Raw genomic sequence first — 14,578 nt, forward strand, 5'->3', positions numbered from 1 at the left:
ATGTACTGTATTTGTTGTTGTATTTTGTTTTTGTTGTTTTTCATACCTATGTTTGATTACTTTGTCTATTTACTATTTGTGTATTATCTTGGTGAGAACCACATATAAGCCCTCCATGGGTTTCTTTTCTCACCTGCACATATTTCTCTTTTATTGATTTGACCCTTTTTTGTACTGTTTTTATCGTGCGAATAAACAAAACAAAAAAAAACGAAACAATTGGCACTTGGCAGGCACATCAGCCTGTCAGAACACAGTTGGCACAGCAGCCAGAACACTATAGTAGGCTATAGACGAATCCACGGAGGGGTGCCCTGTAGGCCAGCTGAGCTGTATGCAATCAATGCTGCTGTGTCAAGCTGAACGTAATGTGACACCGCAGCTATGCTTGTCCCATGCATGCAGGGCAGCCTGCGTGGATTAATCTATAGCAGTTGGCATGGCAGTTCATTGGAACATGCACAGTTTGGCACAATGCAAAACATGTTGCGTTACACACAGCTTGACACCGCAGCCCTCAGCAGGGTGCTTGTTTACACAACTCAATAGCCAGGCCAATACACATTCCAGTACAATAGAGCTTTTAACCAAATAAATTAGCTATTTACCTTACATTATTCAAATGTGCTCTTGCGCTGGGGAAATTAAATAATTCCCTCATGTCAACAACTCGATAGACTCCGGCTGAGGCTCTTCATTTACCTTTTCATTCAGGCGTGACATATCAATGCTAGTTGCTTTTGTGCTTTTCTTTGATTTGGGCCACCAAATAAAAGAAAAAAATGTTTGTGCGCCATGTTGCAAACAATTCTGCTCACTCAATGAGGATAGCTTGTGCGCACTGTGCGTAAAGTAAACACAGGAAACATTTGACAGACGCTTCATGAATTATAATAAAAAGAAAACATTTTGTGTATTTCTTTTTTTTACAATTATGTATTTGTAAAATAGACCTATTTTACCCCTAGTTCCCGTGGCTATTACTTCCTGATGTTCCTGTCTGTCAGGCCACAGGTTCTCATTCACATAACAGATTGCAATCATTTGACGAGATGCACCTCAGAGCTATTTTAGACTGGTTGATCTATTCTAAAGCGTCGCCGTTTCCCGTTCACCCTTTCAAGTTAAGATTAACCTGAGAGCCAGTCATACATTAAGGACACTAGAGTCTCGTTTTGGAAGTACAACTATTCCACAGAGAAGCAGAATAATACATTTTGTTCAACATGACATAAGCAGCTGGTAATGTGGGAAACAGAAGCCGACAATAGAGGGTAAAGTGAGTGGCAGTGTGAGTTTAAGGTCATTTAAATTAGTTTAATGCAATCTGATAGGACTTTTCTGTTTGGATGTATGGGCATAATGGGCTGTCAAGGCCAGAAAGTAGGTTTTTGCCACTCAGGCGTTCCCACATAACTTCCGGGTATGATGATGTCACATGATGATGTGTCAGTGTGTGTGTGTGTGTGTGTGTGTGTGTGAGCGCAAGACCAGCTCTGTGACAGAGAGTCCATCATTTGCTAGCCTTAACACTTTGATAAAGGTGATAGAGAACAAACTCCCAATGGAAAAGCATTGAGGCGGCCATCAAACAGACAGAACACAGAACGCATTCTGTACGTGTGTTTGAGGCATCACACTTAAGATTCACATGAAAGTTGTTTTTGAGTTGTCAATGGCAAAAATGCCATTGACAATGAACGGATAACTAATGTTTGTGTTGTCTGGACAAACATGTCATTGACAATGAATCGAAAATGTATGTCATGTGTCTGAACAAATCGGCATACAGTATGTACGTTGGTAATAAGGGACCACCATTCTTGATGATGTACAATGATTAGAGCACCCCTCACTTCACAAGGGTGTATTTTTTCTTTTACTTTTTAGGCTAATAATTTGTTCCCATCTTGCTTTTTTATCATCAAGGTTTTATCACCGTTTTTAAATTCTGGATTTCTCATAATAATTAATCAAAAGTATACATGATAATCTAAACGTACCAACTTGTTTTCCCACTTTAGCCTGCCTTACTGTAGGCTACTGTAAGTCATAAACTCAGCCTCAGCAAGCTAGGGAATGTTTCTTTCAAAACAATGTACAGCATCAGATTATATGATTCATACCCGAGGGCGAACCAGTCCAATCACATTCTGATTGACGTATGGTGAATTTACATTTATCACATTCTTCCACAGGTGCACTCCAGTTCATCACTATAACGTACTGCAGGACTCGTGAGACAATAGCAAAATATATGTTATAAACTGACATTTCTGATGCATATTGTTTACTAGGCCTGTGTTTGTTCCAAGCATTTGTTATGTACTTTTAACAGCAGGCTTTGGTGTGCCTTGAAAGTTGTTAAAAAACATTTGCCTGAAGAACCTTGTTTGTGGTCAAAACAGTATATCAATGTTCAATCATATTACAGTTTACATGCATTAGCCAGCACAAACAAATCAAATTATTTGTCACTCTGAATAATAGCAGAGGAAATGGAATGCCAGCAACACTTCCAAAAATAATGACTCTTTAGGTGCACTACCTTGCGGCGAGACTGAATACAGTAAAAAGAATTGGAATGACATTACAGTGTGCTCCGTCTTGACTGGAGTGCATGTTAACCACTTAAACCCTATAAACTTAATTGACCAGGCCGGGTTAATATGATTGTATGTCCATGGAAATAATGTTTCATAGTAGCCTATACAAATCTGTGAAATAAATAAATAAATAAAAGGCAGATTATTTCACATAATTTATTGGCATTTACAAAAACATAATTCCCGAGAGAATAATATAATTAATACAGAGGCACTGGATTTATATGAAGATGGGGCAGGAGGGGGTGATTGTAATTCTGAATGGCAACAAAAGTCACTGGTGTGTAAAAGCTGTACTGACAGGAAAGAGTCAGAGGAGAGAACAGTGAAATTAACTTTTGAGGGGCAAAAGGGCAACAAAAACAAATCTCATCTGCAGCAGTGAATATGCTGTGATGGTCGGTAATCCCTTCTAGTGAACCAGATACTGTATTCATATACAATTCCTTTGAGTACAACATCAGCAATGATTATTTAATTACAAAAAAGCAATCATACAAAGATCTGCCACCAGGGCAATCCACTGCCAAATAATTATATACATGACAATAATACATTCTCAGAAGGATATACTCCTAATTCTCTTCCTCACTTGTGTGCCTGTGGAAACCTCTGACCTAGCAACAGGGCTTGCATCTCCTAGCGTCTTGAATCTCACTGAAGCAGAGTGATTACCAGATCGCCCTGTTGATGGAGAAGGGATTGGAGTCTCTAAGCCTGTGTATGGGTTCTCTGAGTCTGCAAAATCTGGGTTTGTAATGGAAACAACATGACTCATATTGCTAGCATTAACTGGCATCTCTGAGCTTACTGAAGCAGAGTAATAGCCAGATCCATCTATTGATCCATAAGGGCTTGGAGTCCCCTTTGAGACTGTTGGTGGGCCTGTGTTTGTGTTCCCTGGATCTCTATGTAAATCTGAGTTTGGAATGGGAACTGAAGGACTGGCAGTGACAGTTCGCCACCTCCCCAGAATCCTCTCCAGTGTGTCACCTTTAGGCCTGAATAGTGCCTCATAGCACCTGGGTAAGAAATGACAGAAGATGACGCCATAGTTGGACACTAAGATGACCGAGGCCTGCACAGCAGAAGCCTCTTCTGTCTTGATGATATAGATGGGGATGAAGCACACCCACACAAACAGGTACATTAGCAGGCTGAAGATGATGTAGCCGGTCTCACTGAACTCCTGGGGAACCTTCCTGCCCTTAAAAGCCAAGAGGAAGCCAAGCAAAGCCAGCAGGGCTATGTAGCTCAACATGATACCGAAACCTATGGATGTTTTGCCTACATGACACTGGATAAATATCTCAAGGCTATGTGATGTTGGAGGGATGTCAACGTCAGGACTATCAAAGACCAGCCAGAGGATGCAGATGACTCCCTGGATAGCAGTTACAATGCTGATGATTATAGGCGGCCTATAGAGTTTATTTAGTCGCCTGTGTCTCAGCTGACCAAAGGGCAGGAAGGCCAGGAATGTACGGTAAGCCTTAACTAGGATGCAGGAGACACAAAGGGTGAAGCCCATGGCATACATGATCTGCCGAGCCCGGCACAGATGGACATCGGGCTTGTCCATGAAGCATATGACGCTGGCAAAGCTCACAGCTAGGCCACTCATCATCACGCAGGACATTCTCACCTCGGCTCGCTTCATGGGCGGTGAATTTCTGTACACCAAAAAGATGATGAAGATGACCAGCAGCAGCAATATGCCAAAGGCTGCCGACGCCGTAAGGGCAATTGGATGAGGATCTCTCCACCTCAAATAGGTCCTCACTATCGGTTCACAATGGTCCCAACCCTTCTCCGATGACGTTCCATTAGGACACTTTTGACAGTCATTAAGATCTGCAGGAAGATTGGGGGATAGGTGAGATTATTGTAAAAACTGGTGAATCTAAATATTATAATAATAATAATAATTAGCTTAAATAAAAACCATAAGAAAGAAGAGGTCCACCAAGTACAGTACGTACTTTATTACCTCTGCCAACTATAGCCTGATCTGTGTGTGGGTGTCGCACATCGAAATAGCATATCCACAAACAATACATCATGTAGAACAAAATATAACTCAGACTTGTGTTGGACACAGATTTTGTTTTCATCCCATTCTATTAGCTTGATTATTTGGTTGTTCACAAATAACAGACAAGCCAAGTTTCAATGCAATTTTGCAGGAATGATCAATAGTTTTGAAGTTTCCCCGCGAGGAAGTGATTAGCTTTGGGTCGAAAAGTTCAAATGTCAAGCTTTACTAGTAAAATAACCTGAGAACGGATGGTCAGATTGTCATTAAACATCATGTTAATGATCAGTTGGCTGCCTCAAAGTTATATAGTTTATAAAATAGTTATATAGTTTGGTCCAAAGTCAAGGTCACGGAAAAGTGACAACTTTTTTACAACTATAAAACTAGTTGTCTAGTTATGATGGAGGTATGCACTCTAGTAAGTACAACAATGTTTTGCATTATTATATGCATCTTATTTTGACAGAAAGGATTTTTAAACATTATAAAGTGTATGAAATATTCTATTGTATATCGTACACTTCTTATTCTGTTTATGGGGGAGGGGGGGGGGGGGGGGAGTCTTCATTTCAGAAGACCATTGGCATACCCGAGCCATTAGCATATGTTCCGTCCTGACATCGATTGCAGGTGTAGCAGCATGTAGACTCATTCAAGATCTTCTTAGCGAAACCAGGTTGACAGGTTGGTGAGCATCTAGACATGGGAACCTAAAAGTGTATTATAGTACTATAAATTGTAAAATGTGTTTCTTTGCATATCACTCTGAAGTATACACTATGTGTTTGTCCACAGAGGTTAAACACAGCCTGGTTTGCCAAGGTAAGGGTTTAGTGTCGTGCATGCTCATGAGCAATTCATTAAAAGTGTACAGTAATTTCAATTTGCACAATAGAATAAAAAGGCATACTAACTACTGACATGGAAGAATGGGGCTACCATTGTCTGTATATCCATTTCATTGTCTTACCGAGTTATTTGCTGTTGAAAGCCAATTTATTTTTCCCATGTCTCCATCAAGCTCAATTCGTTCATAAGATGCATCGTAGCTCCCAATTTTACTAAATTTTCTCTGGTCTCCATTCTTATCCCACATTATCAAATCATAACCATTGACAAAGTCACCATTTTTGTCAAAAACATATCTCTGGTTGTCAGTCCCTTTCAGTTCCTCAAGAAGCTGCAAGAAAAATGCAATGTTGTCACTTTAACAGTACAAATGTATCAATAATCAATATTCTAGGAACAGCAATATTTGTCAGAGCTATTAGCTGGATCATGTCATTTTCACCATTGCACTTCTTAGGTAGTTACTTTTTATAATTTGGGGAATCTTTTACTTTATACTGAACATAGATATTGTTCTTTTTACTTGCGCAAGCAGAGCGAGCAAGTACTAGTTTTGCCCAGGGCCCGTATGCACCGTCCCAGCACTTTTGATGCGTATGCACCGTCCCAGCACTTTTGATGCGTATGCACCGTCCCAGCAAATGACGTAATGACTACTTGTGCCTGATACGGAAGTGGTGCCAGATTACATACATGTATACATAGGAGCATTACCTTTAATCCTCCTGACACTAAAACATATCGTCATTATGTCACCACCATCGAAAACCATTGGTGATATGTTTTAGTGTTGGGAGGATTAAAGATAATGCTCCTGTGTATTAATGTATGTAATCTGGCACCACTGCCGTATCAGGCACAATTTGCTGGGACGGTGCATACGCATCAAAAGTGACAGTCGAAAGTACTTGCGCGCTCTGCTTGCGCACTAGTTGGCCATTTATGGCCTACTAGTGTGCAACAAGCAAGTATGCACTCGACAGAGTGCAGTTCTAGTTTAATCCTATTTTTGCTCAAAAGTATTCTCCTTGTTTATGCTTACCTTCCATGGTAGGAAATTAATCTCTGGACAAGATGTTACGTCACATTTAAGAAGGCTCTTAAGGGCATTGGCTATGGCCCATACAGCCACTCGATAGCTGTAGCTTGCATCTGTGTCCACCTCATTTGTAAGGAAGTTATCATTAGCGTCCAGGTCATTTGTGCATGCAGCTTTAGATTTAATTTCACACTCGGATGGAGGCTCCTCCTCCTTCTCAAAACACTCTGGGTCTGGGGTGCAGTTGAACCTCAGGTTCTTGTACTTTTTGATGAAGTTGTTGTACCCTCCAGGGCTGGCGCTCAGGTTTCTCAGGTAGTTATCAAAGGTTTCTTTGTGGTGTGCCACAAATGCGAAACCGAGGATGTCCCCGACCTCATTGATGCCTTTCTTATGCGCCACATGGCTGTTCCTTGACCAGAGATCACTGGCAATCCAGGTTCTTTTAATAATGTCCTTTTCCATCACCTGGAAAAGGTCCTCCACAAGTTTGCCCTTGAGGATGAGCAGTACTACCTTGGCACCGTAGGAACGGATCTTCTCCGCCACTTTCTTGATTTGCTGCATGTTCTGATGTTTCTTATGGTCCAGGTAGTGGTGGACCATCTCTTGGTAAGCTATGCACACACTCTCCTTCTTAGCATCCTGGAGGAAGCTCTGGAAGGCTGCCTTTCCATAGTCATCGTCTCCATACACAACCCCTACCCAGTTCCACTTGAAACGAGCCATGAGTTTGGCAATCGCTTTGGTTTGGTGCACATCGCTGGGGATGGTGCGCAAGAAACTCGGGTAGCGCCACTTATCGCTCAGTGCAGGTGAAGATGAGGAGCAGCTCAACTAGGGTAAAATCAGGATGAAAAACTACATTTTAATAAAAATTGGTCTCTATACCCTCCTACTGTATTTAGATAAAGCATATTTCTAGGTAGAGCGTATTTCCGAACACACCCAAAGTAAGGGTTTACGGTTCGGTTTTATACATTATTGTCATCTAGGGTAGCCCGCAGGGATCTGAGGCAACATAGTGTTAATGTAATTGTTTTTCGTGGGACAGGTTTTTAGGCTAACTCATGGCTGCACTGTGAATTGGATTGAGTTCCTCCAAATTAACACTTAAGCCCCTTCACAATTTCACATGACTCTAAAGAAAGATGAAACCTACTGGGCTGGGCTATGTGACACACCATAGTGCACCATAGTAATATGGCAGTAGCAGTTCTCAAAGATAATAGGCCTTCCTGGCACTCCCCTTTCTTGCATTCCTATCACCTCACATTGAGTTAAATTACTGTATACTATATCTTATCTTCCATTTCTTATGTACTTTTACATTTGACATATTTCCTCTGTATTTTGCATGTGTGCGAGCGTTAAATCCTCATTGGCTGCTGCATCAGATATACAATTCATATTTACAGTTAATTGCATGCATTTCTTGATCAACTTGCAACTTACTTGGGGGATCATATACGCTCCGAGTAGCTTAGCCACAGCAATGGACACTTCAGAGTACCGTGCTCCTATGATGACCTTCACTGGTGGCCTGAACTCGGTGTAGTCGCACTGAATGTTCAGAGAGCCATTGACCGCCAGCATGCGTTCCACGTTTCTCAAGGCTTTGGTAGCATCAGAACAAGTGTCACACATCCTATATCCAAGACGCACACCCGGTAGGAAACCAGATGCGTTGATCTCTTCTATGGTGTGAATGATAGCCAAGGATCTTACAAATGCCACCAAATCAAAACTGGGAAAAGATTAATTGAAATCAGTGAGCATTCATTTCGTATCTATTATTTATTTATCGACCAAATCCATAATATAAAATCCTCTATGGATAATGGCACCAAATCAAAACTGTGAAAAGATTAATTGAAATTTGTGAGAAATTAAGAGTTCTTCATTTATTATTAATTTATTACCAAATCCAAATCCATAATATAAAATCCTCTATGAACATCAAAGTAATTAAGGCTCCCTTTTTTCCCTTAAAGATTCACGTTAATTTTAGGGGAACAAAACAACAAAGTCTGGCACAAAATCTTTTCAGATGGAGGTCTAGCACCCAAATAGATTTGGTGGTCCTTGACATGAAAATGTTTGAGAACCACTGCACTGCAGTAACAATCTGGCACAAACATTCTTTACTAAATCATATTCATTTTACAACATCTTTCCCTTACCTCTTACAGGTGAAGCCGTCAGGCCGTGTTCGATTATGAAGAGAGACTACTTTGGCGTGGCATGGCAACAACATCCCAATTATTATGTCTCCCGGTAAATAAGCGCCACAGCTGTCTGTTTCAAGGTCACAGCTGACCACGTATCCTAGCATGCTGCTCATCAGCAGCACAACTAGGCTGGAGAATAGTGAGAACAGCATTTTGAGTGTCCTCAAAGGCACCGCCGAGGTGCCTTATAAAGCATGTTATGGTATTTGGGAGGTGGCATTCTGCTCATGCGGAAAAAACAAGCTAAACTTTGGAATCCTCCCCCTTCAACTCCATTATGCATGCATCCTGTGATTTTATGCCTCACTTATTTTTATTTTGACCATATGACAACTTTTTTGTCCGACTTATTTTGTTTTGTTTTTTCCTTTGCCATTCTGTTCTTATGTCAATTTTGTTTAACTGCAAAACGTTGTAGAAAGTATTTCACACACTCTTTTACACCTGTAAAATTATGTGATTTGACTGATTGAAGGAGATTCCGTTCCGATAACAATTCTTGTAAAAAGAATTGTAGAAGACAAAGTGAAAGCGGCCTTTGATAATGGCACTGTTCTAACTTTGATAAAGTATCTTGCCAACTACGCGTGGCAAAACCTTTATTTTGGACGAGTAGTTGTAGGCTAAAAAAACATCTTCTAAAGAGTTATGATTAGATGGCAGCAAGTTGGCACCATGCACTTGGGTTTTGATCATGGCTGATAATGACAAAAAATTACGAACATTTGGGCTATTACAGTATGTTAGAATATCTGTCAGTGTGTGTGCTGTTTAAATGGGCCTCAAAACTTTGAGTGATTAATTGATTGAAATAAACAAATAAAAATACAAACAAAAAACTACATTTATCTGAAAGTCAGAAAAGGTGCAGGGCAAGCAAGGTGTTTTCACTTCTGTGTTACTCAAATTCCTATCATACTGGAAGCTTAACGAGTTTCACTGACACATCTCCAAACAATTTATACAAACAGCATGATGGATTGGACAGGATTTATTAACATTTTAGTTTGTACTGTAATTTTGACAGACCATGTCATTGTGATACAGAAAAGTAAAAAATAAATAAACACATTACTGTAGTGTATAGCATAAAGGGCTGATGAGAAAATAAAAAGTAAAACAAAAACTATGACTTTGTGTCCTTGTTCCTGTCTACCAGGCCACAGATTCTCATCCACATCACAACAGATTGCAACTAGAAAAAGTGCCCTTCTGGGCACATGTCTCCACCAGGAGGATAGGACTGTGTGAGACGTTTGGCAAAATGTTTAGGAGTAATATAAAGATGTTTTTTAGTTTTAGTTTTTTGCAACAATTTTCTTAATTTTGTTGAGGAAATGCAGAGGATTATAGAATTCTGGATGAGCAGGACATGTGCAGCATTTTGAACGAAACGGGTCACTCCTTGAGTTTACCATTAAAGTTAAGATTAACATGCGAGCCATGATTTGTACATAAAAAAACCACACTACTAATCTGCATGTCCTCGACTTGATTACTATACAGGTATTTGGAAGTTTTTCTGGGTACCGCATCAACTGGTCTAAGAGCGAAATCATGCCTATTAGAATATAAGATCAAGCGTTTTTAAGCACATTGCCATTCAAGATAACTGATAAAATCACCTATCTGGGTATACAAGTCACAAAAAGATACAAGGACCTATACAAAGCCAACTTTCCCCCATTTCTTGACAAACTACAGGCATATATTAGGTTTTGGCAAACACTCCCTCTCTCTCTCTTATAGGCAGAGTAAATTAAAATGATTAGTCTACCCATTTTACCAAAATGTATTTAACAAAAACATTCTTTAAACAACTTGATACTCTTATCTTACCCTTTCTGTGGTCCAACAAGAGTCATCGTATTTAAAAGAGTCATTTATGTAAACCCAAATCTGAGGGTGGCCTTGCATTGCCAGATTTCACACGATACTATTATGCAGCAAATGTCAGAGCGACTTCTCAGCATCTCCCCAATGCTGGAAAGAGAGGACTGCCACCCATACAAACCCGAGACTATCCTCCTGGCACCAACTAAAGTACATACTGTAGGTCTAGATATAATGGCAATGTTTTCATCTGGAGACAGATAGGCAAACTAATAGACCTGAGCACAGTATGTCTATTATTGCCAATTGTGGGCAACCCATTATTTCCCCCATCCAATATGGACACTGTTTTCAAGCAATGGGAGTGGGCAGGTATCACCACTTTATACCGAGGCGTCTTTTCCTCATTTCAACAGCTAGTAGACAAATTTGGGCTACCCGGTACTCTTTTTCTTTTTTAGATACTTACAGATTAGGGATTATGTTATGAGAACCATACCCTTATACAGATCATTGACACAGGCTACCATCAGGAACCCTATCAAACTATCTCCATTTTCTTCAAACCTTTCTCAGTTTTAGGTTAGGCTCCGAGAGGGTTAAAGAGGATACCTCAGGTATATGAACAAGATGGGAAAGAGAACTGGGTATACAGATATCAGAAGAACAATGGAACGATTCCCTCCTGCAGATTCATAGATGTTCAATCAATGCAAGACACTGTCTTATGCAGTTCAAGATTGTCCATCTTGAACTACACTACTCTAATGTCAAATTGCATAGAATATTCCCCTCTGTGTCACCTCTGTGTGAAAAATGTGAGTCTGGGGAGGCCACCCTGGCCCATTGGGCCATTGTTATATGTTATGTCCCATAATTCAAAACTACTGGATCAAGGTCTGACAGATTACAACTTGTCCAAAATGCAGCAGCCAGAGTTTTAACTAGAACTAGGATGAGAGAACATATTACTCCAGTTTTGGCATCACTGCACTGGCTTCCGGTTGTTTTTAGGATTGATTTTAAAATTCTTTTACTTGTCTATAAAGCTCTCAATGGTCTCGCACCTTCCTACCTACATGACTGCCTGCCTAAATATGTCCCAAACCGCCCCCTAAGGTCTTCCACTGCTGGCCTGCTCGCGTTGCCAAAGAAAATGGCAACTAAAAAATACGGGGAAGCAGCTTTTTGCTTCTACGGGCCGTCGGCATGGAACAAGCTCCCACTGTACCTTCGTCAGGCAGCCTCTGTAGACATTTTTAAAGCTCAGCTCAAGACCCACTTCTACAACGTTGCTTTTAATTGAGTTTTAATATGCACGTTCCTACCCTGTCCTGACTGATTTGCTGCATGTGGTGTTTTTGTTTTTATTTATTTGTATTTATTTTATGTTCTTATATTCAATTTTGTTCTTTGCCATTGTTTTATCATTTTAACTACTTGTGTTTTATTGTATTTTATTTTTGCCCTGTGAAGCACTTTGAGCTGCATTTATGTATGAAAGGTGCTATACAAATAAAGTTTATTATTATTATTATTATTAATACAATATCCACAATACTTTTGTTTCAAATTACACCAGATCCACAAACTATCATCTTTCATAATTCTGCAACCATGAGTGGCCTCCCCATGGCTCAAAGATGTTTTCTTAATTTCTGCCTCATGTCTGCTAAAAAGTGTATACTACTGCTATGGAAAAAGGAAAGAAGGTCCCAGTGTCAAAATGTGGCTAGCTGACCTGGTCAATACGTTGGAGGTGGAGAGGATAGGCCTACAATACTTGAAACTAGACCAAACTGATAAATTCGATTTGATATGGCAACCCTTCATACAACATCTGGGATTAATCGCCAGTTACAACACTGCTGCTAAATGATGTATCTACAATAAGGCGAAGACAGACAGCCTGTCCAAATCAATTTCTGCCTGGCCAAAATCCATACACTGAGAAAAAAAGAGAGAACAAACACCAGACTTGAGAACTATTAGTGGACAGTGGATGTCGCGCATAGAGCGTGACCCTCGATCACCCATTGGAATGCAAATGCATGCCTTTCAGCCTTTGCTGCTTTGTAGCCTACTCTTCTGGCATGTACTGTATTTTGAAAGCCTTATTAGTGCTTCTGGTTGTGCGCGGGGGAGGGACGACGACAACAACAACAACACATCTTGCCTTCCCAACATGTAATTACTGGAAACGCCTCAGTGATGAACAGGTAGTAAAACATCATCACAATTTACTGTCATGGGAAACCACATCAGAGAAGTAAGATCCGCATGTAAGATTATAATAAAACATACAAGGCTTACGTCATTGGGGATTTTACTGGAAGTTAGTCTCACATAGTTAGATGATTGGAATGGATATCTCTCACACACACACACACACACACACACACACACACACACACACACACACACACACACACACACACACACACACACACACACACACACACACACACACACACACACACACACACACACACACACACACACACACACACACACACACACACACACACACACACACTTTGATGGAATCTGTTTAACCACTTAAACCCTGTGAATACTATACTTGCTTGACCGGAGTCCCTCAGGGCTGTACTGTTTTCTCTCTACATTAAATACATTCACTGAAAATAGCTGATGTGCAAGCTCACAATGCGTCGCAACCAACACACTGTAAGCTTGTATTGTAGATCTGCTATTTTATGCAAAAGTTTACCCCAGAATATGGTGCAGAGGTTTAAAACATCATCACCATTTACTGTCTGGAAAATATTGTAAAATACACAAATGGCTTACGTAGTTAGGGCATTTTACTGGAAGTTAGTTATCTCCGCCTTTCTCTGCCTACCAATCAGACAGATTTCAGGTCTGGCACACAAGTCAGCAAACCGGCAAACCAAGCCAGCTGTTTCATCCGTGTGAACATCCAATGTGATGGAATTTTGTTGTGATATTGAATACCACTACATTTTAAGTAAGCCTAAAATTAGCACACGCACATCATCACCACCATGGCAATAGTAAGGATTGGGAATGACGTTATAAGGTAAATCAAAAGGACCAAAGCTAGGGTACAAAGCATTACACATTAAACCATAATGTACACTGTAGAGACCATGTTCCATATGAACATGTTACTCAACACAGTCCTTCATAATTTACATATTACATTTCCCAATAGCAGTTTAAAATATGGGCTACAAAGTTATCAAAGTTTCTATACATCTTCAAAAAAAAAAAAAAATAATAATAATAATATAAGTTTAAACCCGTCAAACTACCTCCCCCTGGCCAGCCGGGGCGCCTGATGGATTGGAAAGGAAATGGTTGGAATAACGTACCTCCCCGTCAGGTGAAAAGAAGCAGCTTGGCTTGGACTCATGCATTGAAGGAAACATGAGGTCAGTCCATTGCTCTCCCCAGGACGGTTAATTGGCAGAGGGATAGCACCCAGGATTACACTAGACAATTGACACTGGGTGAAAAACATGGGTTACAAAAATTGTGGGATTAAAATACCGGTAAGTAAAATTTGAAATACGATCATGCCTCTCAGCATGACAGTTAGGTCTAAATCACCACCTCTTTGAGAGGCCTAAAGTTACAAATTGACTAATGTTGCCCTCTGCTGGTTAATGTGAAGTTTGTTCCCTTGTTCCCTAAAGTAAATACATTTTGAGTTTGTCTGTCTGAAATCCTACCATGAATGATGAGAACTTAACAGGACAGAGAAGTTACTTGAAAGGTGCATATGGAGGTTCTTACTTGGCCTACGGCAATTCATAAATATTAATTATAGAGAATAAGTGAAGCTCTAGATCAAACAATCTCATCAAATTATTTCAATCTATATTACCCCTTATTGCTGTAATGTAAAAATTGCATCATTGCTAATATTATACACAAATGTTAAAAGGAAATGGGATATCTGGTTCACTAGAAGGAATTGCCGACCATCTACAACTCA

The 14,578-nt window shown here is 40.1% G+C and overlaps 1 protein-coding gene across 1 annotated transcript; it reads right to left on the reverse strand.

The window, feature by feature from the left end:
• Positions 1 to 2,754: 2,754 nt before the first annotated feature.
• LOC308334133 (G-protein coupled receptor family C group 6 member A-like) lies at positions 2,755 to 8,904 on the reverse strand. Its single transcript, XM_080790719.1, has 6 exons — positions 8,716 to 8,904; positions 7,988 to 8,279; positions 6,536 to 7,369; positions 5,615 to 5,824; positions 5,234 to 5,354; positions 2,755 to 4,460 (listed from the first exon to the last, which is right to left on the reverse strand). The coding sequence occupies exons 1-6, from the start codon at positions 8,874 to 8,876 to the stop codon at positions 3,166 to 3,168; spliced, it is 2,913 nt and encodes a 970-aa protein (XP_080646845.1). The 5' UTR covers positions 8,877 to 8,904; the 3' UTR covers positions 2,755 to 3,165.
• Positions 8,905 to 14,578: the final 5,674 nt, after the last annotated feature.

This window comes from Protomyctophum bolini (assembly GCF_963924005.1).
Source record: "Protomyctophum bolini genome assembly, chromosome: 19".
Lineage (NCBI taxonomy): Eukaryota > Metazoa > Chordata > Actinopteri > Myctophiformes > Myctophidae > Protomyctophum > Protomyctophum bolini.